We start from the raw sequence: 26,504 nt of genomic DNA on the forward strand, positions 1-26,504 counted from the left end.
TCAAAGTTCCCCAGCTCTGCCTCACGCTTCCTTGAATCTGACTCCTGGCCTGTAAGACTCAGACTTCAGAGGCTCTGCTGGGCATCACACAAATCAACTTAGGAAAGTGGTGATGAGTAGTGAGGCTCTTTACAGGAGATACCACAGCATAGAAATCAGGTAACCTGGGCAGGGACCCAGGGCTCCAGATGGTTCCTTGTTTATTTTTCTTACTAGTTTAATTCCTTACCACAGTTTTGAGATTTACTTCTGGCTGTGGTCTAGAGAAGCAGCTAAAAAAGGCATGTTTGAATTTAAATCTAGTTTGTAGGTAAGGCAATTGAAGTTTTTAGATTTTGCAAAATTATGGGTGAGTGGAGTAGAGATGAGACTAAGAGAGAAATAGCAGGCAACAAGCTGCTCTTTTTTAGTTCTACATTCTAAAAACACGACTGATGAGTAAATCCTGTCTTTTTTTTTCCCCCTTGGTTTTTTGTTTGGCTTTCTTTCTTTTTTTTTTTTTTGCTTCTGATACAGGCATGTATTTTGCTTTAGAAAATATTTTTTGACCTCTCCAGAATATTTAGGGTTAATGAAAAATTATAAAAGCGTGTCATAAACCTAGTGCGCTCTTTAAGCCTAGGATTTACACAAAAGATTGCCACACTCTGGCTCGGTGACCCTGACCCCATCTCCTCTGGCTCGGTGACCCTGACCCCATCTCCTCGACTAACCTACATATTTTGCTTCGAAACCCTAATGCTGTGAAGAATGCAGAACTGACGAGTCCACGCATCTACAAGCTAGGACATCTTGATTAAATTAGTGTCAGGGAGGGTGGAGAGAAAGGCACAATGACACAAAGGGCGTTTTGAGGAGCCCTGTAGCGCCTGTAGAGAATGAATGTTCTCGTTAAATATGGCTCTGACCTGCAGCTCCATGCATGCCAGAGACACGGCTCAATTGTCCCCAGAAGTTGGGGGGTGGGGATAATCGGGGGGAGAGGACAGCCTGGCATGGAAAGGCAGGAATGTGGGAAGCCCTATTGTTATTTTCTTTTTGCTATAACTTCAGCAAATTGATTCTTTGATCACAACCCTTGTTTTTGCAATGGATCAATAAGCACTTTCCTTTCCCCTGGATATTTGAACCTTCCCTCTGCTCCTCTCTTCCCTTCTGGGTACTAAGGGGACTCTTGAAAGCACCCATTGTCTTAAGCCTCTTTCCATCCCCTTCCTTGGGGCGGGCTCCCCAGGAAGACTGCTGCCTGAACTCTTTAGCAGTGCCCCAAGACAGTGCTCACCCTTATCATTTACCCCCATCCTCATCCCATTCATCCTGAATCCCCAAGACTGGACGAAGAACAGATGATCCGTTCAGGGCTTTCACAGAGCCACTGCCTTGGTGGCAAAGCAGTGATCAGTGACCTCTTGGCTTGGTTCCGATGGCCAGGGCGCTTCATGAAATGTGCGTTTGCCATTTGCCCTTTGAACTGCCAGCCATCCAAATACAGCAAATGGACTTAAAGCACATTAAGTTTTGGATTCCCTCCTTTTAACTAGAATATCCTAGCAGCATATTTTTATGGTTAACATACATGATTCTCTTTTTAACAGATGGAATCATAACCTTTTATATATATACCCTAGGATTTTAAAACTGATGCATCAAGGATATTCTTTTGTGCTATCCCTCTCTTTCTTGCTATAAAATTTCATGGGCCTTCATCCTCTCATTTTCACTTAATAAATAATTACTGGGTGCTTACTATATTGAAGGCATTGTAGAAGATGAGGAAAATACAAATCTGACAAAAGAGCATTGAACAGGAGTTTGTGGGTTCAGATGATAACTCTGCTATTTCACAGCTGTTTCTGTGGACAAATAACAACTTCTCCAAGATTTAGTATCAAAAATATAGAGATAATAACAAATACCTCATAGATTAATACCCCTCATAGATGACTACAAAAGTGAAAGAGGAGAGTGAAAAAGTTGGCTTAAAGCTCAACATTCAGAAAATGAAGATCATGGCATCCGGTCCCATCACTTCATGGAAAATAGATGGGGAAACAGTGTCAGACTTTATCTTTTTGGGCTTCAAAATCACTGCAGATGGTGACTGCAGCCACGAAATTAAAAGACGCTTACTCCTTGGAAGAAAAGTTATGACCAACCTAGATAGCATATTGAAAAGCAGAGACATTTCTTTGCCAACAAAGGTCCGTTTAGTCAAGGCTATGGTTTTTCCAGTGGTCATGTATGGATGCGAGAGTTGGACTGTGAAGAAAGCTGAGCGCCGAAGAACTGATGCTTTTGAACTGTGGTGTTGGAGAAGACTCTTGAGAGTCCCTTGGACTGCAAGGAGATCCAACCAGTCCATCCTAAATGAGATCAGTCCTGGGTGTTCTTTGGAAGGAATGATGCTAAAGCTGAAACTCCAGTACTTTGGCCACCTCATGCAAAGTGTTGACTCATTGGAAAAGACTCTGATGCTGGGAGGGATTGGGGGCAGGAGGAAAAGGGGACGACAGAAGATGAGATGACTGGGTGGCATCACCGACTCGATGGACGTGAGTCTGGGTGAACTCCGGGACTCGGTGATGGACAGGGAGGCCTGGCGTGCTGCAATTCACGGGGTCGCAAAGAGTCGGACACGACTGAGCCACTGAACTGAACTGAACTGATGCCTATAAGTGATTAGCGTACACTAAACAACTGGGTAAATTAAGCTATAGTTAACTGTTTGTCAGTTCAGTCAGTCTCATTGAGGATGGACTGTTTGGACCTCCTTGCAGTCCAAGGGGCTCTCAAGCATCTTTTCCAACACCACAGTTCAAAAGCATCAGTTCTTCGGTGCTCAGCTTTCTTCACAGTCCAACTCTCACATCCATACATGACCACTGAAAAAACCACAGCCTTGACTCAGTTCAGTTCAGTTCAGTTCACTCGCTCAGTCATGTCCGACTCTTTGCGACCCCATGAATCACAGCACGCCAGGACTCCCTGTCCTAGATGGACCTTTGTTGGCAAAGTATTATCTCTGCTTTTGAATATGCTATCTAGTTTGGTCATAACTTTCCTTCCAAGGAGTAAGCGTCTTTTAATTTCATGGCTGCAATCACCATCTGCAGTGATTTTGGAGCCCCCAAAAATAAAGTCTGACACTGTTTCCACTGTTTCCCCAACTATTTCCCATGAAGTGATGGGACCAGATGCCATGATCTTCGTTTTCTGAATGTTGAGTTTTAAGCCAACTTTTTCACTCTCCTCTTTCACTTTCATCAAGAGGCTTTTTACTTCCTCTTCACTTTCTGCCATAAGGGTGGTGTCATCTGCATATCTGAGGTTATTGATATTTCTCCCAGCAAGCTTGATTCCAGCTTGTGTTTCTTCCAGTCCAGTGTTTCTCATGATGTACTCATCATATAAGTTAAATAAACAAGGTGACAATATACAGCCTTGGCGTACTCCTTTTCATATTTGAAACCAGTCTGTTGTTCCTTGTCCAGTTCTAACTGTTGCTTCCTGACCTGCATACAGGTTTCTCAAGAGGCAGGTCAGATGGTCTGGTATTCCCATCTCTTTCAGAATTTTCCACAGTTTATTGTGATCCACACAGTCAAAGGCTTTGGCATAGTCAATAAAGCAGAAATAGATGTTTTTCAGGAACTCTCTTGCTTTTTTGATGATCCAGCAGATGTTGGAAATTTGATCTCTGGTTCCTCTGCCTTTTCTAAAACCAGCTTGAACATCTGGAAGTTCACAGTTTATGTATTGCTGAAGCCTGGCTTGGAGAATTTTGAGCATTACTTTACTAGCATGTGAGATGAGTGCAATTGTGCAGTAGTTTTGAGCATTCTTTGGCATTGCCTTTCTTTGGGAGTGGAATGAACACTGACCTTTTCCAGTCCTGTGGCCACTGCTGAGTTTTCCAAATGTGCTGGCATAATGAGTGCAGCACTTTCACAGCATCATCTTTCAGGATTTCAAATAGCTCCACTGGAATTCCCTCACCTCCACTAGCTATAAGCTACTAATTGCAAGATATAGTCCAGACACTTCAGAAACTTATGCTGTAGTTGAAAGGGAAGAAGGCGTTTACATAAACAGCTGTAATCATGGCATCGTAAATAAGAGGTGTCCCATCAGTGGCATAGATAATCATTGCTAGACAGTGTGAGACAGGCAGGAAAGAAGGAGCTCCTGTTTAGTCTGATTGTTGAAGGAAGACCTGTGAACCAGCGTGTATCAGCACAGACTCATTCCTGCATTTGTGATAGACATCACTGAGCAATCTGGGACTCTGTTTTTCAGTTTTTAAAATTTGCTGTGGTGATATAGAAAAAAAGGTAAAATATATATGTATAATAGGTGAGTAATTATAAGCAAACCTCAAGGTAAAGAACCACCCAGGTCAATACATAGAACCTTATCAGCATTTCGAAAGTCCCTGCTGTGTACTCTTCCCCAGCGAGAGCTCTTTCTATTCCTCCCCACTATCCTAACTTTGTGACCATGATAATTATTATCGTTGCTTTTGTTAAACTGTAGCCTCTAGGTGTTCACCTTTGAAAGCATCGTTTTGCCTGTTTCTGAACTTTACATAGTGGAACTGCGCTACATGCGTCCTTTTGTGTCTTGCTTCTTTTGTTTGCCACAGTTGGTGAGATTCTTCCGTGCCGTTGCATGTAGCTGTACCTCGTGTATATTCACTGCTGTAGGGTTCCACTTAATGAATTCACCACAATTTGCTTATCCATTTCATTGTCATTGGGCATTTAGGTTGTTTTCAGTTGGGGCTAATGCAGACGATACTATAGTGAACAATTAAGGTTGTGCTTACTAGGGTGTGTACCTAGTAGTGGAATTTCTGGTTTAAAAAATTGGCGTATCTTCCTTTTTATATAATACTAAATTAACCCACTCCAGTACTCTTGCCTGGAAAATCCCATGGATGGAGAAGCATGGTAGGCTGCAGTCCGTAGGGTCGCAAAGAGTCAGACATGACTTAGCGACTTCACTTTCACTTTCACTTTCAAACTATTTCTCAAAGTCAGTTCAGTTCAGTTCATTTCAGTCACTCAGTTGTGTCCAACTGTTTGCAACCCCGTGGACTGCAGCACACCAGGCTTCTTTGTCCATCACCAGCTCCCAGAGCTTGCTCAAACTCATATCCATCCAAATGGATGGTGATGCCATCCAATCATCTCATCCTCTGTCATCCCCTTCTTCTTCTGCCCTCAATCTTTCCCAGCATCAGGGTCTTTTCCAATTAGTCAGTTCTTTGCATCAGTTGGCCAAAGTATTGGAGCTTCAGCTTCAGCATCAGTCCTTCCAATGAATATTCAGGACTGATTTCCTTTGGACTTTCCCAAAGTAGTTATTAGTAATTTTCACCCCCACCAGCAATGTGTAAGAGTTTCATTTTTCTGCAGCCTTATTAATGTTTAGTATGGTCAGATTTTTAATTTGAGCTATAGTTTTACATTTAATTTTAGTTATTGTCTTATCAGTTTTAATTTGCTGATAGGATTATTATTTATCAGCAAATTTGCAACAATCTGATTACTATGAGTTTGAGGGCTTTTCTAGTTTGTATTGACCATTTAGATATATTGTTTAATGAAATGCCTTTTAGGAATATTAATCCTTTTATTGGTTATATGGGTAGATATATTCTGCTACACTATGTTTTACTTTTTCCCTTTCATATTTTCTATTGGCTAATAAAAGTTCACGATTTTAATGTACTTTCATTCGCTTTCCTGTGGTTAGTGCTTTTACTGCCATATTTAAGGAAGCCTTTCATGCCCTACGGTCTTTAAGATATCCCATTGTATTGTCTCCTGATGGTCTTACAGCTTTATCTTTTACTTTATAGCCTTTAAGCCATCTCCATGAAATCAGTTTTTTAAAATTTATTTATCTATTTGGCTGTGCCAGGTCTTGGGTGCAGCACGTAAGATCTTCAATCTTAGTTGTGGCATGTGGGATCTTTGGTTGCAGCATGGGAACTCTTTAGTTCCCTGACCAGGGGTCAAACGCAGGCCCCCTGCATTGGGAGCACAGAGCTTAGCCACTGGACCACTGTCACTTTTAAATATAATGTGAGGGACACAGTTTAATTTTTTGAAAACTTGCCATGCAATTTACATTTCACCATGGATTGAAAAGTGTATCACACTCATCACACGCTCACTTTATTTTAAAGTATATATATTGAAGATTTTATCCTGTACCAGATATAGTAGATGCTTTACATACAGTAAGTAGACAGGTGACATTTGAGCTTGGTTTTTAGTGAATGAAAATGCTTTCATAATTAGAAATGGAAAAGTAAGGAGTTCATGAGTGTGGAAGGGAAGTTAGAGTGGAAGGACAGTCCAAAAAGAAAGAAGACATTTCAGGGCCAAAGAGAGCATAGAAACATGCTCACCACCTTCAGAGGGTGGTGAGTAAAAGAGTTTGGCTGAACCAGAGTATTTATGAGGAGAGCGCTTGAAACAAGGCTGAAGAGGGCCCTGAATGCCAGACCAAGGAGTCTGAACTTCATTCTGAGAGTCCGAGTGAATGAAGGGAGATTTATTCATAGGAAAATGATATAACAGAGCTGTTGTTTCAGAAAGACTGAGCCTCTAATCCAGGGACAAAGTAATAAGGGCTCCATGTGGTAGCTTCCCTGATGGCTCAGTTGGTAAAGAATCTGCCTACAGTGTGGGAGACCCCAGTTTGATTCCGGGTCAGGAAGATCTGCTGGAGAAGGGATAGGCTACCCACTCCAGTATTCTTGGGCTTCGCTTGTGGCTCAGCTGGTAAAGAATCCACCTGCAGTGCAGGAGGCCTGGGGTCGATCCCTGGGTTGGAAAGATCCCCTGGAGAAGGGAAAGGCTACCCATTCCAGTATTCTGGCCTGGAGAATCCCATGGACTATATAGACCATGGGGTCACAAAGAGTAAGACAAGACTGAATGACTTTCACTTTCACTATGTGGTAGCAATAACAGAGGGAATGAAAAGGAGGCAGATGTTACATGTATCATAAAGGAAAAACCAGCAGCACATGGCCACCTATTGGAGACAGAATTAGAAGTCAGTGATTACTCTTTTTCTGTTTTTATACTAGTGTCAGTTAAGAAAGGCCAGTGTGCTGTTAAGGAATTTGGGATAATTGGTGGAGCTATTTTCACATATGGCCCAGGAATTAGATGGCCAAGACTTCAAGCCCCACATGGCCCCATAGAAGACTTTGATATGTACTCAGTTTTAGAATTTCATGGGTAGTTCCTCCCTTTGGTGGACTTAGGGTTACCAGAGAATGCCTGAGATTTAAATCAGGAGTCTCAGTTACTACAACTAATTACTATGCCCTTTATATGAGGTGGATTCATCCTTCTCCTATCCTTTGATGGATTGTGGTTTTTGAAAAGCCCCTAAGGAAGTAATGAAGACCATATTTCAAACCTCAGGCTTGCTTCTCTCTTATTTTACCAGAGTATGTTGGTTATCATGCCCTGGGAAATGAACAACTTTACAACATAAATGTAAGCCTTCACTTTCACCAGTATCATTCTTTCTTTCATACAAAGCATACTTATTAGCTATCCACTATTGCACTGGACCTGATGAAGGCCACACATAAAGTAATGCCTGTCTTCCAAGTTTAAACCTTGAATTCTGCTACTAGGACAGCAGTTTAGTTCATTCAGACCAACCTTTCTGCTTCTTTGGAGCTGCTTTTGCTAAGAGGCACCTGCTATTCTAGGAGAGAAGCCATGCAGAGCTTGTGATAATACCCTTATAGGGTTAACAGGACAAAAATTGGAATTCTGGCCAAGGACGGGGGAGCCGTAGTAAACTTCCCCAGGCTTTGGGACCCCACAGGAATACAATTTAGAAGTAACAGTGAACCAGAAATAGACTTTAGCAGTCTCACGGGGACTGAAACCTAACTTCAAATTATCTTAATCTCTCATTGGATTAAGTTGATCCAAGATATCTAGTGACTATAAGAAATTTAAATCCTCTGTAGTGGAAGATGCTATCATCCTGGCCCTAATACCTCTCATTGTTTTGTATATACACTAGTAAGAAAAGCAATGGATCTATAGGAGGTCCATATAATGGTTTTCAACTTTAAATTAACTATGTTTATGAAGATTGATTATATTCTTTGCAGCCAAAGATGGAGAAGCTCTATACAGTCAACAAAAACAAGACCAGGAGCTGACTGTGGCTCAGATCATGAGCTCCTTATTACCAAATTCAGACTGAAATTGAAGAAAGTAGGGAAAACCACTAGACCATTCAGGTATGACCTAAATCAAATCCTTATGATTATACAGTGGAAGTGAGAAATAGATTTAAGGGCCTAAATCTGATAGATAGAGTGCCTGATGAACTATGGAATGACATTCGTGACATTGTACAGGAGACAGGGATCAAGACCATCCCCATGGAAAAGAAATGCAAAAAAGCAAAATGGCTGTCTGGGAAAGCCTTACAAATAGCTGTGAAAAGAAGAGAGGCAAAAAGCAAAGGAGAAAAGGAAAGATATAAGCATCTGAATGCAGAGTTCCAAAGAATAGCAAAAAGAAATAAGAAAGCCTTCTTCAGCGATCAGTGCAAAGAAATAGAGGAAAACAACAGAATGGGAAAAGACTAGAGATCTCTTCAAGAAAATTAGAGATACCAAGGGAACATTTCATGCAATGATGGGCTCAATAAAGGACAGAAATGGTATGGACCTAACAGAAGCAGAAGATATTAAGAAGGGGTGGCAAGAATACACAGAAGAACTGTACAAAAAAGATCTTCATGACCCAGATAATCACAATGCTGTGATCACTCATCTAGAGCCAGACATCCTGGAATATGAAGTAGAGTGGGCCTTAGAAAGCATCACTACAAACAAAGCTAGTGGAGGTGATAGAATTCCAGCTGAGCTATTTCAAATCCTGAAAGATGATGCTGTGAAAGTGCTGCACTCAATATCCCAGCACAGTTGGAAAACTCAGCAGTGGCCACGGGACTGGAAAAGGTCAGTTTTCATTCCAATTCCAAAGAAAGGAAATGCCAAAGAATGCTCAAACTACCGCACAGTTGTACTCATCTCACATGCTAGTAAAGCAATGCTCAAAATTCTCCAAGCCAGGCTTCAGCAATACGTGAACCGTGAACTTCCAGATGTTCAAGCTGGTTTTAGAAAAGGCAGAGGAACCAGAGATCAAATTGCCAACATCCACTGGATCATCAAAAAAGCAAGAGAGTTCCTGAAAAACATCTATTTCTGCTTTATTGACTATGCCAAAGCCTTTGACTGTGTGGATCACAATAAACTGTGGAAAATTCTGAAAGAGATGGGAATCCCAGACCTCCTGACCTGCCTCTTGAGAAACCTGTATGCAGGTCAGGAAGCAACAGTTAGAACTGGACATGGAACAACAGACTGGTTTCAAATATGAAAAGGAGTATGCCCAGGCTGTATATTGCCACCCTGCTTATTTAACTTCTATGCATAGTACATCATGAGAAACGCTGGACTGGAAGAAACACAAGCTGGAATCAAGATTGCCAGGAGAAATATCAATAACCTCAGATATGCAGATGACACCACCCTTATGGCAGAAAGTGAAGAGGAAGTAAAAAGCCTCTTGATGAAAGTGAAAGAGGAGAGTGAAAAAGTTGGCTTCAAGGTCAACATTTAGAAAACGAAGATCATGGCATCCGGTCCCATCACTTCATGGGAAAACAGTGGAAACAGTGTCAGACTTTATTTTGGGGGGCTCCAAAATCACTGCAGATGGTGATTGCAGCCATGAAATTAAAAGACGCTTACTCCTTGGAAGGAAAGTTATGACCAACCTAGATAGCATATTCAAAAGCAGAGACATTACTTTGCCGACTAAGGTCCATCTAGTCAAGGCTATGGTTTTTCCTGTGGTCAGGTATGGATGTGAGAGTTGGACTGTGAAGAAGGCTGAGTGCCGAAGAACTGATGCTTTTGAACTGTGGTGTTGGAGAAGACTCTTGAGAGTCCCTTGGACTGCAAGGAGGTCCAACCAGTCCATTCTGAAGGAGATCAGCCCTGTGATTTCTTTGGAAGGAGTGATGCTAAAGCTGAAACTCCAGTACTTTGGCCACCTCATGCAAAGAGTTGACTCATTGGAAAAGACTCTGATGCTGGGAGGGATTGGGGGCAGGAGGAGAAGGGGACGACAGAGGATGAGATGGCTGGATGGCATCACTGACTCGATGGACGTGAGTCTGAGTGAACTCCGGGAGTTGGTGATGGACAGGGAGGCCTGGCGTGCTGCGATTCATGGGGTCGCAAAGAGTCGGACACGACTGAGTGACTGAACTGAACTGAACTGATGAAGTCAAATAATAACAAAAAATGGGAAAATTATAAAAAGGAATCAAACAACTCAAAATGGATCAAAAATACAAATTTAATAGCTAAAACTTTTAGAAGAAAATGTAGGCATAACGCTTTGTGACTTTGGATTAGGTGGCAGTTTTTTAGGTGTGGCACCAAACACAAGCACCAAAAGGAAGACATATAGAAATTGAAGTTCATCAAATTTTAAATTGTTGTACTTCAAAGGATAGTATTAAAAAATAATGAAGACACCCTATAGAATGGGAGAAAATATTTTTGAGTCATATTTTTGATAAGGATCTAGTATCCAGAATATATAAAGAACTCTTACAACTCAACAATAAGGAGAGAAACAGCCCAGTCTTTAAAACGGCAAAAAGCTTGCATAGACATTTCTCTAAAGGAGGAATGCACATGTTCAGGAAACACAATAGTGCTTTATGAATTCTTTGGAATATGAGTTTTATCTCAGTGTTACAAAAAAAGAGAAACAGAAATTTGAGTGTTGAAAAATACAGTAACTGAAATAAAAAGCTCAGTGTGAATCAAATAGCATATTAGACAAAGCTGACTAAAGAATTAATGAATTGGAAGATAGGTTAGGAAAAAATACATACTGAAGCTGAGAACGAGAAAAGGATGGAAAATACATCCCCCCCCCCCCCCCGCCAAAACAAAGAGCATAAGAGACTTGTGGGATATGATAAAGGATTATGAACCCCAAGCAGGATAAATACAAAGAAAATTACACTTAGGTGCATTATATTAAAATTGCTGAAAACTATGACATAGAGAAATCTTAAAAACAGCAAAGAAAAAAAAAGCTAACGTTACTTTCAAAGGAACTTCTGGCAGCTGACTTCTCAACAGTAACAACAGAAGAAAAGAGATAGTGGAATGAAATGCTGAAAGAGAGAGATTTCAAAAATGAAGGTGAACTAGACAGTTTCAGACAAAAACCTCATATAACTTCTCACCAGTAAAACTTGCATTAAAAGAAATACTGAATGGCATTTTTTTAGGCAGAAATAACATGATCTCAGATAGAAGCATGGAGATGCAGTAAAGAGTGAGGAGAAACAGAAAGTATGTATGAGTATACACCTAAATGAATATTGACTTTAAAAAATAATCTCTTGCAGGGTTTTAAACATATGTAAAATTAATGTAAATGGAAACAATACAGTCTATGTCTAGGCAGAAATTGGGAAATAGATTTAAAGAAATTGTCCAGAAAGTGGTAAGAGTATTCATTTATTTTGTTGTTGTTGTTTAGTCTCCAGGTTGTGTCCAACTTTTTCGCAACCCCATGAACTGTAACCCACCAGGCTCCTCTGTCCATGGGATTTCCCAGGCAAGAATACTGGAGTGGGTTGCCGTTTCCTTCTCCAGGGATCTTCCCAACCCAGGGATGTTTGTCTCCTGCATTGGCAGGTAGATTCTTTACCCTGAGCCACCAGGGAAGCCCATTAATTTATATTAGACTTTGGCAAGTCAAGGATATATGTCATAATTTAGGGTTATCACTAAAGAAATAGTATCTCTACCAATCTAAGAGGGAAAACTAGATAAGTAAAAAATAGCCCCCAAATTGATAAGAAAGATTCTGGTAAGCAAAACTGTAGGCATACAGAACATAGCAATGGCTTCCAGGGGGTGAAGGGTGGAGGACAGTTGGACTACAAAGAGGAAGCAAGAATGAATTTTTTGGTGAGTGATAGAACTGTTCTGTGTCTTAACTGCAGCAGGTGTTACTCATTTTGTACACTTGTCAAAACATTTAGGATAAATCAAAAAGAGTGACATTGATTTTTTTTTCCAATGGAAGGAAAAAAGAAGATTAAAAAAAATAAGAAAAAGAGAACAAATAACATCTAGGTGATTGGTGGATTTAAGCCTAAATGTGTCAGTAATTACAATGAGTGTAAATAGATTCATGCAAAATAAAAAAACATTTTAAATACACAAAACTGAAGTGTATAATTGCTTATAAAAGAAAGGGTATAAGGATGTAGAAACAGTTAAAGAAAATGATGGGAAAAGATAGCTGTGATAAAATCAGACCAGGTAGATTTTAATGCAAAAAGAATTATTAGAGATAAAGAAGGACATTTTGTAATAATTAAAGATTCACGTTATCACAAAGAAGTTTATACTTAATAAGGCAACCTTAAAACATATAAATCAAAAATGGACAGAAGCAAAAAGAGAGATAGACAAATCATCAACCCCAGTGGGAGGTTTAATACACCTGACTTAGTGAATGATCAAGTAACTAGACAAAAACAAACATAAAAAATCAGTAAGATATAGGAGATTTGAAAAGACAGTGAACGAACCTGGCCTAAATGACATGTATGGACCCTATGCCCAGTACCCGCAGGCAGGCAGATGTTCTTTTTTGCAAATCTGGAAAATTTATAAAGCTTGAAGTAAAGAGAAAAACTGAACTGCTTAGGTGAGAAATCAGAGCTGGAGACTGGAAATCGTGAGTTCCAAACTCTGTGAGTCCTCTTTCTTACAATTCACTGATTTTCCACTGGGGATGAGGGAGGGTGCCTTCCTCCGAGGATGCAGATGTTTTTAACTGTGAGCTGGCAGGCGTGGCTGCAAGTGTGGACACAGTGTGGTCAGAGACTAAGGGGTGCGGACTGCCGCTGTCAATGAGGAGAGCTGTCCTCACTCAGAGCTCCACCCAGCCCCAAGGAAATGCTTCCTGATCTTCTGCCAGTGAGGACTCTGTCTCCCAGAGCTGGCTTTATGCTCCTGTCAGGTCTGACTCTGGCACCTGAAGTGTCAAGAAGATGCTCTCTTCCTAAGGAAACCCCCTGCTCCCCTTTTACTCCCTGGACAGTGGGATTCTAAGGCCATTCTGGGAACGACACAGATCCCTCAATGAATGACTTTGCTGCCAGGCTCCTCTTTAAATTGTCTAATCAGCGATTTTCCCAGTGCCCCAGGCGTTTCCTGTAGGGTGCTGCTGACTGTTTTACTTCCTACCAGGCTGCCCTGCATGCCATGTTCATGCTGCCAACTTTCAGATGGGCTCTATTAACCCCTATTCTCCCAACCTCCTCCCAATCATCTGGGAGCCACAGGGGTATTCTTCCTATCCCCCAGCTCCTGGAATTCCTTACTGTAGGCATGTGCTTACATCCACTTACCAGTCTGGCTTTTCTCCCCCTTTTTTGCTGAGGTCCAACCCATTGTTTTTTCTCCAGAGTTCATTTTACAGCTGCTGAGAGATTTGTGTTCTCATGTTGCTTGTTTGCCTTTGCGTCTTTTGTCCCCTGTGTACCGATCTATACAATGATGCCATGGTCATCAAGACACCATTTCTATGCCTTTAGTGTCCTGCCTGGGGGATGGGATGATCACTCACCTTCAACATGACCTCAAGGAGTCCGTTAGCACTGGAGATCAGGACCTAAAGACACCATTCCATTCCCTCAGATCATTATCCTGAAGCGTTAAAGATGGAAATTTGCCAAGAGAAGGATCACAGTGATGGTTTAAGAAATGAAGCCTTGGACTTGTCTCTTTCCTTTTAAAGGATATTACTTTCAGCTTATTTTCTTAGTATTCAATTCAGTTTAGTCACTCCGTCGTGTCCGACTCTGCAACCCCACGGACTGCAGCACGCCAAGCTTCCCTGTCCATCGCCAACTCCCAGAGCTTGCTCAAACTCATCTAATTGATGATGCCATCCAACCACCTCATCCTCTGTCATCCCCCTCTCCTGCTGCCTTCACTCTTTCCCCACATCAGGGTCTTTTCCAATGAGTCAGTTCTTCGCATCATGTGGCCAAAGTACTGGAGTTTCAGCTTCAGCATCAGTCCTTCCAATGGATATTTAGGACTGATTTCCTTTAGGATTGGCTGGTTGGATCTCCTTGCAGTCCAAGGGACTCTCAAGAGTCTTCTTCAAAAACACAGTTCAAAAGCATCAATTCTTTGGCACTCAGCTTTCTTTATAGTCCAACTCTCACATCCATACATGACTACTGGAGAAACCATAGCCTTGACTTGACAGACCTTTGTTGGAAAAGTAATGTCTCTGCTTAATATTACTTACTATTCTAAATTTTTACTTACTATTCTAATTTCTTAGCATCGTCCATTCCAAGATTGAAACATCCATGGGAGGACATTCCAGTTGCTATAGGGTTGTGCTTTATGAATACACTGTATCACTCCAAGGTCTTGGGAGAGCAGAGGGCCTTCAGTCTCTTCCTGTCCCCCGCCTCTACGCCACCCCTGCCTTAGTCCAGTGGGACTCAGCCTTGTCTGAATCAGATGTTTCCCTGACAGGAGGCTCCAGTCTGTTGTAACAGAGCACAGCAAGTATCCACGGGAGGAAGAAACTGAATCCATAGAGTTCACTGTCATAGCAAAGAATGGATTTTCTCCCAGGGCCTACTAGCGTTACTGTGGATTATTAAGTCTGACTACTCATACATTCCAGAACTTCTGGGAAAGCCTTAAGGAAATGGCTTTCAGAAACAAGTGCCCTAGAGGAGAACGCTCTTGGATTTCGTTAAACCAGAGTTTAGTAATGGGCATTCTTTGTCTTCTGACCTAGGCAGCAGGGATTGTCCTACCTTTAGACATTTAATTTATGACCCCAATTGAGCTAAGTCCCAGTTGTACATCTGAGAAGGATCTTTTCTGTTTAATCTACCTAAAGAGATAGAAAATAAACCTATCCTTTTTACTTTGCTTCTACAACCACTGAGCCCCACCCCCACCAATTTCTTCCTTTTTGCTGAATACCTACTCCTCCTCCCCTGTAGGAAAATTGCTTATTTCTTGCAGAGTTATTATTACTATTGTTATTAGTGAAACTGGGGAGGGGAATAGATTGTGCAGCAGCAGTATAAGAAAAAACAAAAATTCTTCTTCCCTGTGTTTGATAGAGCCTCTCTATTGGAGGGATTTAGCTACAGTCCTGCCTGGGGAGTAGCTTCTGTGAAAGCATGATGTTTAAGTCTAAAATTTTATCTAATTGATTCAGCAACTGGTTATCTTACTGGCTACTATGTACAAAGCAGTGGGCTGGGCACCATGGAAGACAGAAATAGGGTTTAAAGTTATAGTCTGTGTCTTTCATTAGCTTTAGGTGGTTTCATATTTTAGTAGCTTTGGGATTTTTTTAAGATTAAGTTCTTTAGATAAATAGGAATCTAATTGAGAAACCAGGTGTATTTCAAAAGGCAAATTCTGAGATGGATAATGTGGCTCAGACTGTGTCAGGCTTCTGACATTTTCTTTTAAAATATGACTCTTGTTACAGAGAGAATTTAACTATGCTCATCTACTTCTGAGTGAAGGAGAACCTGGTGAGTTTTTAGTTTGTATGATGCTGAGAAGCTCAAGGGATTCTTTAAAAATGAAATGTGACTGCTTTGGGGGTCACTTATACTGATGCAATATCTTTACAACTGGAAATACCTATCCGTAACTTAGAAAGGCAAATTCAAAGATAAGTTTTGCTATGTAATAGCAAGATTTTTTGAAATCACATTTCTGTTTCTAGCAAGCTAGGTTCTGACTTGCTCTGGAGTTAGGTCAAGTGTGGAAACCTCTTGGCTAAGATAGAAAAAAAATTCATCTTGAACTAGAAAACTAAGAGAAGAATTCCATCTCTAGTAATGCTTTTGAGACTGGAAGAGCTGCATTCTCGTAGGCTCAGACATCAGCTTAATGTCCATCTTTCTCAATAGACTGTAAACTTTTAAACTGTTTTGCACACGGCTGTGTGTGCATGCTCAGTCACTCATTTGTGTCCAACTCTTTGCAACCCCGTGAACTACAGCATGCCATGCTCCTCTGTCCATGGGATTTTCCAAGCAGGAATACTGAAGGGGGTTGCCATTTCCTCCTCCGGGGGACCTTCCTGACCCAGGGATCAAATCCATGTCTCCTGCGCCGCCTGCATTGGCAGGCAGATTCTTTTATCCCTGAGCCACCAGGGAAGCTCAGTATACTGCTGTACTTCCAGGTAAACCACAAGTTCCTGACACATAATAGATGTTCTATAAATATTTGCCAATGGATTCTTAGAGATCACTCCTGAAAATCCAGCATTTCCCACTTTGCCAGCAGCTAGTAATTAACCTTCTTCAAAGCATGTAACTAGCCAACTTGAGGGCCAAGTTACATAGCACTTATCTTGGTTGGTGGGCTTCTGCCACTATTTTTTTTATCAATGCCACAATTTGTGGGTCTATTAAACCTGTGTATATAATGACTCATTGATTAATTGTAAAATGAATTTAGTAAATTATGATTAGCATTAAAAACTTGAAAAGAGAAAAGAATAAGAAATATCAGAATGCACTGCACATAAAAAACTCTTTTTACTGTAGACACACACACATTATACTGGATTACAATTTTTTTAATGTATTTTTAGAAATCCTGTTCTACTCTGTCTTCAGAAGGTAGAAGAACTTCAGGATGTTTCTTTCATGGCAGCTCCTAGCCTCCCTCTCTATATGTCTTGCAATTCAGTATATTTGTATTTTTATGCTACCGTGGGCTCTCCAGAGTATTGTCAAAGCACGGCCTTGCTACAGCCACCATGTGGTATCTTAGTCACCGAGTAAAAGCTGGGTAGAAAGTGTCCCGCCGCACAGCCGCAAGTAGTGTGGCCACAGGGAAATCTAGAAGTCACTCCTGAGCTCTGACCAGATCCCCCACCCTGCACGCCCACTGCCGCATCCTGCACCACCTGTTTTGATGGGCTGAGTTGGGTTGGGGAGAGGCCAGACACAGTGGCCACTGTCAGCCAGCACTGGCCCTGCCGCTGCACAGCCACTGCTTTTAGCCCTGTCCTCCCCTCAGAAACATTTCAGGCATAGCTGTAGCTCTTGAAATTTGGCCACTTTGAAGTAGTGAGCCCCAGTGCCCCTGAAACTGTCACTGCCCATCTGGTGACACCTCTCTTGCTGCCAGAGCTTTGTATAGGGTTCATGTCTCTTTCTTCTGAAATCTGTTCATGTAAATTCAGTTTCACATTTTTTTAACAATCAGTCTCAGAAATATCTTTCGGGTAGAGAGGAGGGTAGCCCTGGTGGAGGGAGCTATATGCCCTTGAAAATTCGATTCTTTCTTGGAAATCTGCTGACACAAGCTAATCTGCAAAGAACTGAATGACCCTACTGTTTCTACCTGCTGACAGGCTCAGCCTTGAGACAGGGCTGAAATTAGCTCTCACCACATGGCGGAGACATGCCTTCCTCTTTTTCTCTTTCATACAAATAAGGGGTAATTTGGTGCCTATCAAATAATAGAGCTTTGTAGTATAGGTTGAGAGCCAGTAAGCCGTAGCCCCTCCTCCCCAACTTGCCAAGCCACGTGGGTGCTGAGTAAGTACATAGGGAGTCAGGTAACCTCCCTGATGAGGACTGGTTTGAAAACACTTTCCTAATCAGTGTTCTTTGGGAGGTGCTCACACAAGGCCCATCCCAGCTCAGGGACGCGTATTGCTCCAAAGCTGAGGGACCAGTGTCCCACCAGCCCAGCCCATCCCATGTTTCCTTATATTTCTGCAGCTGTATCCTTGCTGTGGGTGAGGAGCTTTCAGAACTTGCTGGTCTTGGGGAAACGAGGCTGTGTGTTTCGGTTCTGTTGTCCAGTGCTGTTATCTGTTGGAGGACTCCCTGCCCATGTTGTAAGCACACAGCTGGCAGGCCCTGTTGCAATCTCGCTGCCTTCCGATCAGCCCCGCCCCGGCAGCAGGCAGGCAGGGGAGAGCCTGGGAAACACGCGGCCAAACAGTTGTGGTGAGTGTCAAAATAAAAGCCCCTGCCTGGGCACACCAGAGCCCTACCCCCAGAGAACCAGCATTGTTCACTGTGCCCCATCTCTCGTCTAAATTTAGGCATCTTCCCTTTTTTTCCAGGCAAAGATTACTATGCAAACATTTAAGAGAAAAACTTTGCCCAAAGTCATTTTTTCCCTCGACTTCTATTTGGTTTCCTGCGATGTTTAGATGACTCATTCTCTTCCAAGAAATTTTAAAGAAAAGAGATGCAGGCTGTGTGATAGCGCACAAAGCCTGCTCTGTAGGCTCTCTCTCTTCCCTGCCTCGGCGGAGCCCCTTGCTGTTTTTCATAGGAAACGGAAAGGCCCCACAGTCTACATTGTCACGGCCTCACCAGGCCCTGTTGTTCCCAGGAATAAATGTCCTCCTTGTCTTTGGGTGGGGCCCCCTTGGAGCTTCCCCGTTGTGACAACCGCTCCGCGGCGGCCGCCAGCACGGAAGCCCTTTTCGGGTGGCCGGGGCCACGCTGGCCCCTGGAGGCACACAGCCAAGGTTTCGGAAATGGAGAAGGGTGGCCTTTTATCACCTGTGAAAGGAGAGGTACAGGCTATTTCCTGCCTCTCCCCTCGAGTCAGAGTGTCTCCCGATGGTGGGGGGCTTTCTCATAACTGTAACCCTCCTAGCAACACGTGTGTTCCCCGCCCAGCCCGCAGCCAGAAGCAGAGTAAGTCAGGATCACTTCAGCAGCCTGTTCAAATAAACAGGGATAATAGTTGAGTCGGTCCTTTTCCAACTAATCAGTACAGGAAAGGAAACATCTGCCTGGGCTTAATTGCTGTTTTATTGGTCATGCTTTTTCTCCCCTCCCCGTCCCATCTCCTGTGGAGGGCTAGGTTATTTAAGTCATGGGTCGGCAGCAGGGTAGAGGAATGGGAGCCTTATCCTGGAACGTCTGGCGTCGAAACACCAGGAGGTGTAGGGGAGGCTGGGAGGCGAGCAGGGGGAGCTGGCCTGGAGGCCGGAAGGCAGGGCCTTTGCAAGTGATACTCGTGGTCACTTCCTGGCCTTGTTGCTGACTCTGGGACTGGTGGGTGAGTCATTTCGCCTCACTTCACCTCCTTGGAGCCCTGCTACTTCCATGGAGCTCAGCTCTGCTCGTGATGGGAATCCTAGATGAAAGGCGTTTCCTCTTGTGGCTTCTTCCAGCGGTTGAGGGCATTGAGCGAGAGTTATTTGGGGATAGTAAATTTAAGGTTGGCAAGATACTCCTGAAGCCATCCATTTTGTAAAGCATCTTGGTCCCTGAGGAGAGCCTGCTCATTATCTTCTACTCTATGGAGGAAGGCCAACCCACTGTCCACTGAAGTGGCCGATGTTGGAATCTAACGTAGACTTGAAGCTAGGCAAGAGATCGTGAAAAATTATGGAATGGCAGAAGTTGGGAAAGAACTTAGGGATGTTTAAGCCAGAAACTTTCAATCTTTGGAAAGAAAAACAGAAGTCCAGAGAGATGACCAGGTTGTCCAAAGTCATCTTCTTGATGGTGGAGGAGCTAGAAATAGAAGAGTCTCATGATTGCTAATTCAGGGCTCCCTCCATCCCTCTCCACACTACCAAGTGTAAAAATTCATGTCTGCTCACGACAAAGGTCACACATGGGTTATATCCATAATTAATTCCATAATAGAAAAGTGGCAAAGTCTAAAAGAAAAGTGAAAATGACTGCTAAGCATGTAAGAAAAAAGTTTAGGCTCACTAGAATCAAAGGGCTGCAAATTAAAAGAGGATACCATATAGAATTTTCAAGATAAAATAAAGTAAAAGAATATTCTTATATGCTTCTGGTGGTATTTTAAATGGGTACAGTTTTTCATAAGGGCATTTTAATGGTGTAAGTTAGCAGTCTTTGACTCAGCAACATTGCTTCTAGGAGAAAATAATCAAGGTGTTTATGTAAATTATATACAAAGTAATTAAATGCAGCGTATTTTATTATAAAAATTGGTATGCAAAGTTAATGTGCAAGAGTATAGGAACTACATCAATATAATCTTATTATAATGCTATGGAAGAATAATATATAGGGGAATATTCACAGCTTATGTCTAAGTGGATAAGTTACAGTGTGTATAATGCAGTCCAAATTCCATAAACATTGTAGAGAGAAAAATGTATAACAAACCTGAAGTGGTGATTTCTTAGGAGTAGGAATTAAGGGTTGCATTTTCTTTTTTGAGATTTTCTACAGTTTTCTTATTTATTGCCATAAATGTATATATTCCTTTTGTAATCAGAAAAAAATATTTTTAAAGTCATACATCTTGAAAAAAACCAAAATCTTAAATAATTATGTCTGACATGGAGGATGTCTTCCTTTCTTTGCGTGGGAGCTGAGGTGTCCCAGGGAGTAGTATTATACCACCTATTAGAAGGGTGTTGTTGTTATCTAATTTTTAGTAGGAAAGACCTAGGAGCAGGCAGAAGATAAAACAAGGGCTTTCCCTCTCAATAACCCGGTGATGCCAGTCAGTTTTATGTTTCTGCTCTCATAGGCTTTGCATAAACATTCAGTATCAAAGGCATGGCTCTAATTTCCTTCCTGCTTCCTTATTCTTTATTTCTGCCCTTCTCCCCATTTAGTTAGATGCCAGCCCTGGGCAGCAGCAACAAAGAATCTGAGAGTTACCACTGCTTAAGGTTAACCTGTTGGAGACTCTTAATGTGTATTATGAACTTCCCTTGTGGCTCAGCTGGTAGAGAATCTGCCTGCAATACAGGAGACCTGGATTTGATCCCTGGGTTGGGAAGAGCTCCTGAAGAAGGGAAAGGCTGCCCACTCCAATATTCTGGCCTGGAGAATTCCATGGACTACAGTCCATGGGGTCGCAAAGAGTCGGACACGTCTAAGCGACTTTCACTTTCAGTGTGTATTATCAGTCTCAAGTAACATTAGCAACCAGTCATGATTGACATACCACTGCCCTGGGAGTCTGGTGTTTCTACCAATAAAGCAATTAAGAGGTATAACTTCTTTTTGCTTGGAGGTTCCTATTTAGTCAGGTACTTTGAAGTCCTTGGATATTTTATCTATATACACATGTCCATCTCATCCTATTTCACATCTTACTTTGCTCCACAATCATCAGGAATGCCTGACTATAAGGATTCAAAAAAGCTCGTCCCACCTAACTATTGCTAAGTAGGTTGTAGCTTTCAGACCTTCTCTTTGGCAGCCAATTGAAAAATCAAAGGCTACAACCCATTTTCCCCCCACACGATTGCCTTTGCTAGACTCTCAAAGGGGCGCATTTCATTTATTAAAACTCTTTGAGTAATCCGACCATAATTTGGCCTGATCGGAGTGGTTATCTGATTTGCTGGGTTAAGTAATGGGCCTTAATTGAGTCTGTGTTATTTGTGGAGTCAGTGCTGCTCTTGCCTTTGTTGCCTCCTCCTCCTTCCTTCTGTTTCCCAGTTAACCTTCATTCTTCTTTCTTTGCAGAGTAAAGAAGTCGGCCAGCAGCTCCAAGATGATCTGATGAAGGTCCTGAATGAGCTCTACTCGGTAAATCAGCTGGGTTGCTTGGCTCTTTCACAAGCAGAGGGAAGCAGCATTTGGCAGCTTACGGCCATAGTCACGTCAGCAACAGAGCTGAGCTGAGGTTGAGGACAGTGCATGGTCCCCACTGGGGATGACTTCACCCATCTCTTCTTGCACTCTTATTTTCAAACTGGATTGAGCCGAAAAACACTTTCTCAAAATAGGATCCCTCTTTAGTTATGCAGGCTAATTCTGGCTTCTTTGGGGGCTTAATCACCAGAGACCAGCCAAGGTCTAGGTCACCAGCACAACTGACCCTCATGAATAGCAAACGAGGGACCCCAAACCTAATAGTAAGCAACTTAGTTTACATTGCTATTGCTCTTTGAATAGTACACACCCTGTTGGAAAGGAACTGTTGTTCAAAGTTTTGCGTCAGTTCTCGGATTTATCTCCTGGTTTGAGACCAGAGCGAGCACTCTAGAGGGAAGCAGAGTCCTCAATGCCCTTAACATAAGGGACCAGTTCAAGCAGAGAGAGCTTTGCATCGACTCCCTGGGGTTTTGTAAAGGCCACACCTCAGTGATGGGCCAGGCTTTGGGTTTGGTGGAGAAAACACAGTCTGTTCTGAAGTGACCGGCACCGCAGGCACATGATATCTGTGACTGACGCGTGTTTCTTCAGGCACAGGGAGGTGGTGGGGCTGTTTTTGTTTCTAGTCATGCTTCGTAATTAAAACAAACATGCACACCAAAGAAATTCCTGCTGCCGTACAGGGACTATTCCTATTGTGCAGCTAACGCCTTTCAGGGCCCCTTCTCCAGCTGGGCTGTGCCAGGCCTTTGTGTCATTCTCCAGGGTTGCCCCATCCTGTTTTGGAGGCAAAATTAATTTCCTGTGTTTACTTGCTTATTCACTACAGGTTTGTTTTTTTTTTTAAATTCACAGGAAGACAGGCAGTGGCGACACGTATCACAGGCATTTGGGGTCAGAGAATTCCATGTTCTTGATCCAAAAGCCGAGGTGTGGCCACGCTGTCAGGGCAACTGTTAAACAAGTAAATAGGGTAGAGTGGTCATCAGTTTTGTCTCCAGTGACGCTCAGTTTGTTTGCAGTTTCTGCTCTGTGACTCTTCTGCTCTGAAGCCAAGTCGATAGATGGTTCCCTTTGGTTCAGTTCCCAAGTCTTCATTTCTTTCAAATGAAGTTAAGCCTTTTTAAAAATAGAAGCATGTTCATGAGCCATGTTCAGACTGGATGAGTTTCCTGAACCCCCCTGGTCTTTTTAATGCTTTACTTCTGCTCTTTATTTTTAGAGCATCTTCTAGGCACCATGAAGAGCTATTACTCAATTCACCAGGATAGAAAATGACATGTGTAGTCATTACATGAATCCTTTCATTTTCCCCGTAAGCATCTTGGGTCTCTGCTGTTGCCCTTTCTAGGGAGGAGTGGGGTGGATAATCAGCAAGCCCCAAACCAATTTGAATCCAGGATGCTGTTTCTGCAGAGGACCTGGAGGCAGCAGAGGAAGAGCAGCGTCTAGGGATCTGTTAGCTTTACTCTGCATCCTGGATCTCCTAAAGTACCATGATTTTTTTAAAAAATAAATAAGTGAAAAGGCATAATATGTTTTGGTGTAAGAAAGAAAACCCTGGAACTCACTGCTCTGGTCTGAGGAGGGCCAAGGTGGCGCTTGCAGCTGTAGTCGTCAGGCAGTCCAGCATTGATTAGTGCTCCCTGGCCACCGAGAGGCCACAGTCAACACAGAGCATAAGGTCCTCCCACTGGTGTGCAAACCAAGAATTGGCTGGGCATGGTGTCCCCTTCCATTAGGTGAGTTGGCACACACTCTAATAATCTGTTTAAGGCCAGTAGACAGTAGGAAGAGAGAAATAGCAGAGATGGAAAGTTCCAGAGAAGGCAAAACAGTCTAGTGCAGGGATTCTCAATCAGGGGGATTTTTCAGGCAAGGGGACACTTGGAAATGTCTGCAGACATTTGTGACTGTCACAACTGGAGTAGAAGGTGCTGGAAGTCAGAATGCAACTGAAATCTTATGATGTGCAGGACAGGTCCCCACAACCAAGACCTGTCTGGCCTAAAATGGTCAATAGTACCAAGATTGAAAACCCCTGCTCTAATGACTAGCGTTTCCTGAATTAGGCAACCCAGATCCTACCTGGGCTCCACCAGCTGTATGATCTTAGGGGGTACTCCTGACCTCTTGAGCCCGATCTCTACATATTCCATGTGCTGGTGTCTCCCATTTCCTGGAGGAGTGGGGGATTTGGGGAAATCATGCTTCGTGAAATATCAGACTACAGTTAGGGGTCAGATGAGTTTGCAGATTGTTGGCCGTTAGAAAGTTCAGAGAATAGAAGTAGAAGTTTTTTCTTCTGGAGTGTAAAATAAGTATAGGACTGGTCTGAGTAAGGTACCATGGCATTAGGGTGACTAACTATCTTGGTTTGCCTAGGACTGAAGCCTTTCCTGGGACATGAGACTTTCAGTGCTGAGCCTAGGAAAGTCCTGAGTAAGCCAGGGTGATTGTCACCCTACATGACAGTGGTTTCAAGCAGGAGCTTGGGACTTTTGTATGCTGGCTCCAGGAGATACTTGTTGTACACATTCTCTCTGTCTATCTCTCTCCCCCTCAGAGGAGTTAAGAAGAAAACAAGGAAGGACTTTTGTAAGGAACTTCCCCCTCGTTTGATCTTTGGATAAGCAGTCCAAGTTATTTGCAAGCGTGGGATGAAGGAAACCAAGGATGTAAAGGAACCCGGCATATTCAGTGCTCCTCTTTCCTTGTATCTGTCCTTAATGCCCACAAATACCTCTTTTGTGGAGACTGATTACCTTTGGGTTGAGAATTTAGATATTTTTGAATCTTGGTAATCTAAGGGGCAGGACCCAGGTGTTCCCAAATTAAGAGGCCTCTGGGCAAGAAGCCCAGATGCTCACCATCCGTGGCCAGCTGCCTTTCTACGCCTTCCTCTTTTCTGCCTGAAGGGCCTTTGATTTTCCTGACTTGGCACTTTGTGCCAGAGGCCGCTTGCCACAGCTGCTCTCAGAGAGCAATCCCAGGGAGCATTCTCCTCCACGTGCTCTTTACCCCCTAACGGACCGGCTGGTTTGTAGGCCATGGTATCAGTGGTTTTCATTTTCTGACTGATGAATCAGGAATGCCTTTGAAGTCAGAGCACACTGCTTCCCAAAGAACTCCAGAATTCTCTACCTCAGTTATACTCCGAGGCTGTATCTGGAAAAGCCCAACCAGCTCCCACAGGAAGGAGTGAAGGCCGGGGCACAGAAGGCACGTGGACTGGCTGAGCAGGAAGAGCCAGCGGAGCCCTAGGATTGAGAAAGAAAGACGAGGTGTGGGGACATTGAAGCTGTTGTCGCCCCACAGGTTTCAAGCTCCTGTACTACCCATGAATATATATCCCCTTGATTTGGTGTGGCAGCTGTCTGCAGAGCCACTTCAGACTGGAATTTAGCACCTGCTTCCTTGGAACAATGTCAGTTAATAGTCCCCAGCACTTGGCACTAGGGATACAAAGACATATAAGAGATGTCCTTGAACTCGAGGCAGTAATTTTAACATGAGACAGAAAAGTAAAGCAGTAAGGAAAAGGTGAGGTGATGACTCTGTCACGTGCATACACAGAAGAAGGGCGTGAAGTCAGGCTCTTTGGAGAGAGGTTTGAATTAAATCCTAATTGCCAAGGGCTCTTTTATTGTTCTCTAAATGCTCCTTTTTGATTGCATCCTGCTCTTGTTTCATGATGTATTGTCTTTTCATTTCTCAATGATCTCTCTAGGGATATTATTGATGGATAAATTTTGAAGTTTTCTTCTTTCTGTATACTTTCTGTTTTCTCCCAAATTGCCTGTTTTGATCTTGGTCTTTCCCATTAGATATTTTCCTTAAACGTCTGGTAATTTTCAGTTGCGTGCTCATATTTTAAAGTGAGACACTAAATGGTGCTTGAAAGTTCTGTGTCAACTGTGGTCTTTACCGTAGGGTGATCTGACTGGACTGTGTCCTTGGGAAAGCCCTGATGTCAGTACTTGTAGGTCCTTTGTATCAGGTGAGCAGTTTCCCCATATAAGGATCTTCTGATCTCCTACCTATATCTAGGGTCTGAGTTGTGAAGAGGCCATCTCAACATTCAGTATAGAATTTTCCTGTTTTAGTTTCAGTAGCCCTATCCTCAGCTGGGCCAGCTGTCCCCAGACATAGACCCTCCCTAAGGAAATAAACCTCTAGTCCTCCCAGCAGAGGGGCAGGGGAGGTCTGGAAGTCTGATTGTTCTCGGGCGCTCAGTACTTTTTGTTCTTAGCCCCACCTTCATCCCACTTCCATTGATTCCTCTGAGGGTTTCTGTGATTTCAGTCTGGTTGCTTCTTGCCTCTCTACTTTTCATCTTCTGCTTTCATTCTTTTTCTTAGTTTATAACTAAAAAATAACATAAAAACTCTTTTCTGTTATTTTGGTATGGCTTGGGGAGGGAGCAGAATTAAAGACATGAATTCAATATTTCGCTTTTCAAAGTAAAGTGAATTCCTTTGTAGAACTGAGAATTTAGACTTCAGGATTTTCCCCTTAGTTTGTATTTGCTTCACTATATATATTTCTCCAACTCCTCTCTTGAGTTCCCTATTTCTCCGACAATTTTTCTAGCTGTATCCTTAGTTTCCCCTTGAGTTGAAGGGCCCTAGTTACACTTCTCCTGTATCTGCACAGAGGAGAGATTCAGTCATCTGGGCAAACGACATTGACTGTAAATCTACCACTGTGCACATAACATATTTCTTAACTGTGGAGAAGAA

At 42.7% G+C, this 26,504-nt stretch overlaps 1 protein-coding gene across 4 annotated transcripts in view; it reads left to right on the forward strand.

Moving 5' to 3' along the window:
* The window catches only part of SRGAP2 (SLIT-ROBO Rho GTPase activating protein 2), a 250,476-nt gene that overhangs the window by 153,234 nt on the left and 70,738 nt on the right, over window positions 1–26,504 (forward strand). For all 4 annotated transcript variants that reach the window (XM_068986092.1, XM_068986093.1, XM_068986094.1 and 1 more), the window contains exon 4: window positions 21,631–21,693. In XM_068986092.1, the coding sequence (XP_068842193.1) occupies window positions 21,631–21,693 (63 nt within the window). The remainder of the gene's footprint in view (window positions 1–21,630; window positions 21,694–26,504) is intronic.

The sequence above is a fragment of the Capricornis sumatraensis genome, chromosome 14 (genome assembly GCF_032405125.1).
Source record: "Capricornis sumatraensis isolate serow.1 chromosome 14, serow.2, whole genome shotgun sequence".
Taxonomy (NCBI): Eukaryota; Metazoa; Chordata; class Mammalia; order Artiodactyla; family Bovidae; genus Capricornis; species Capricornis sumatraensis.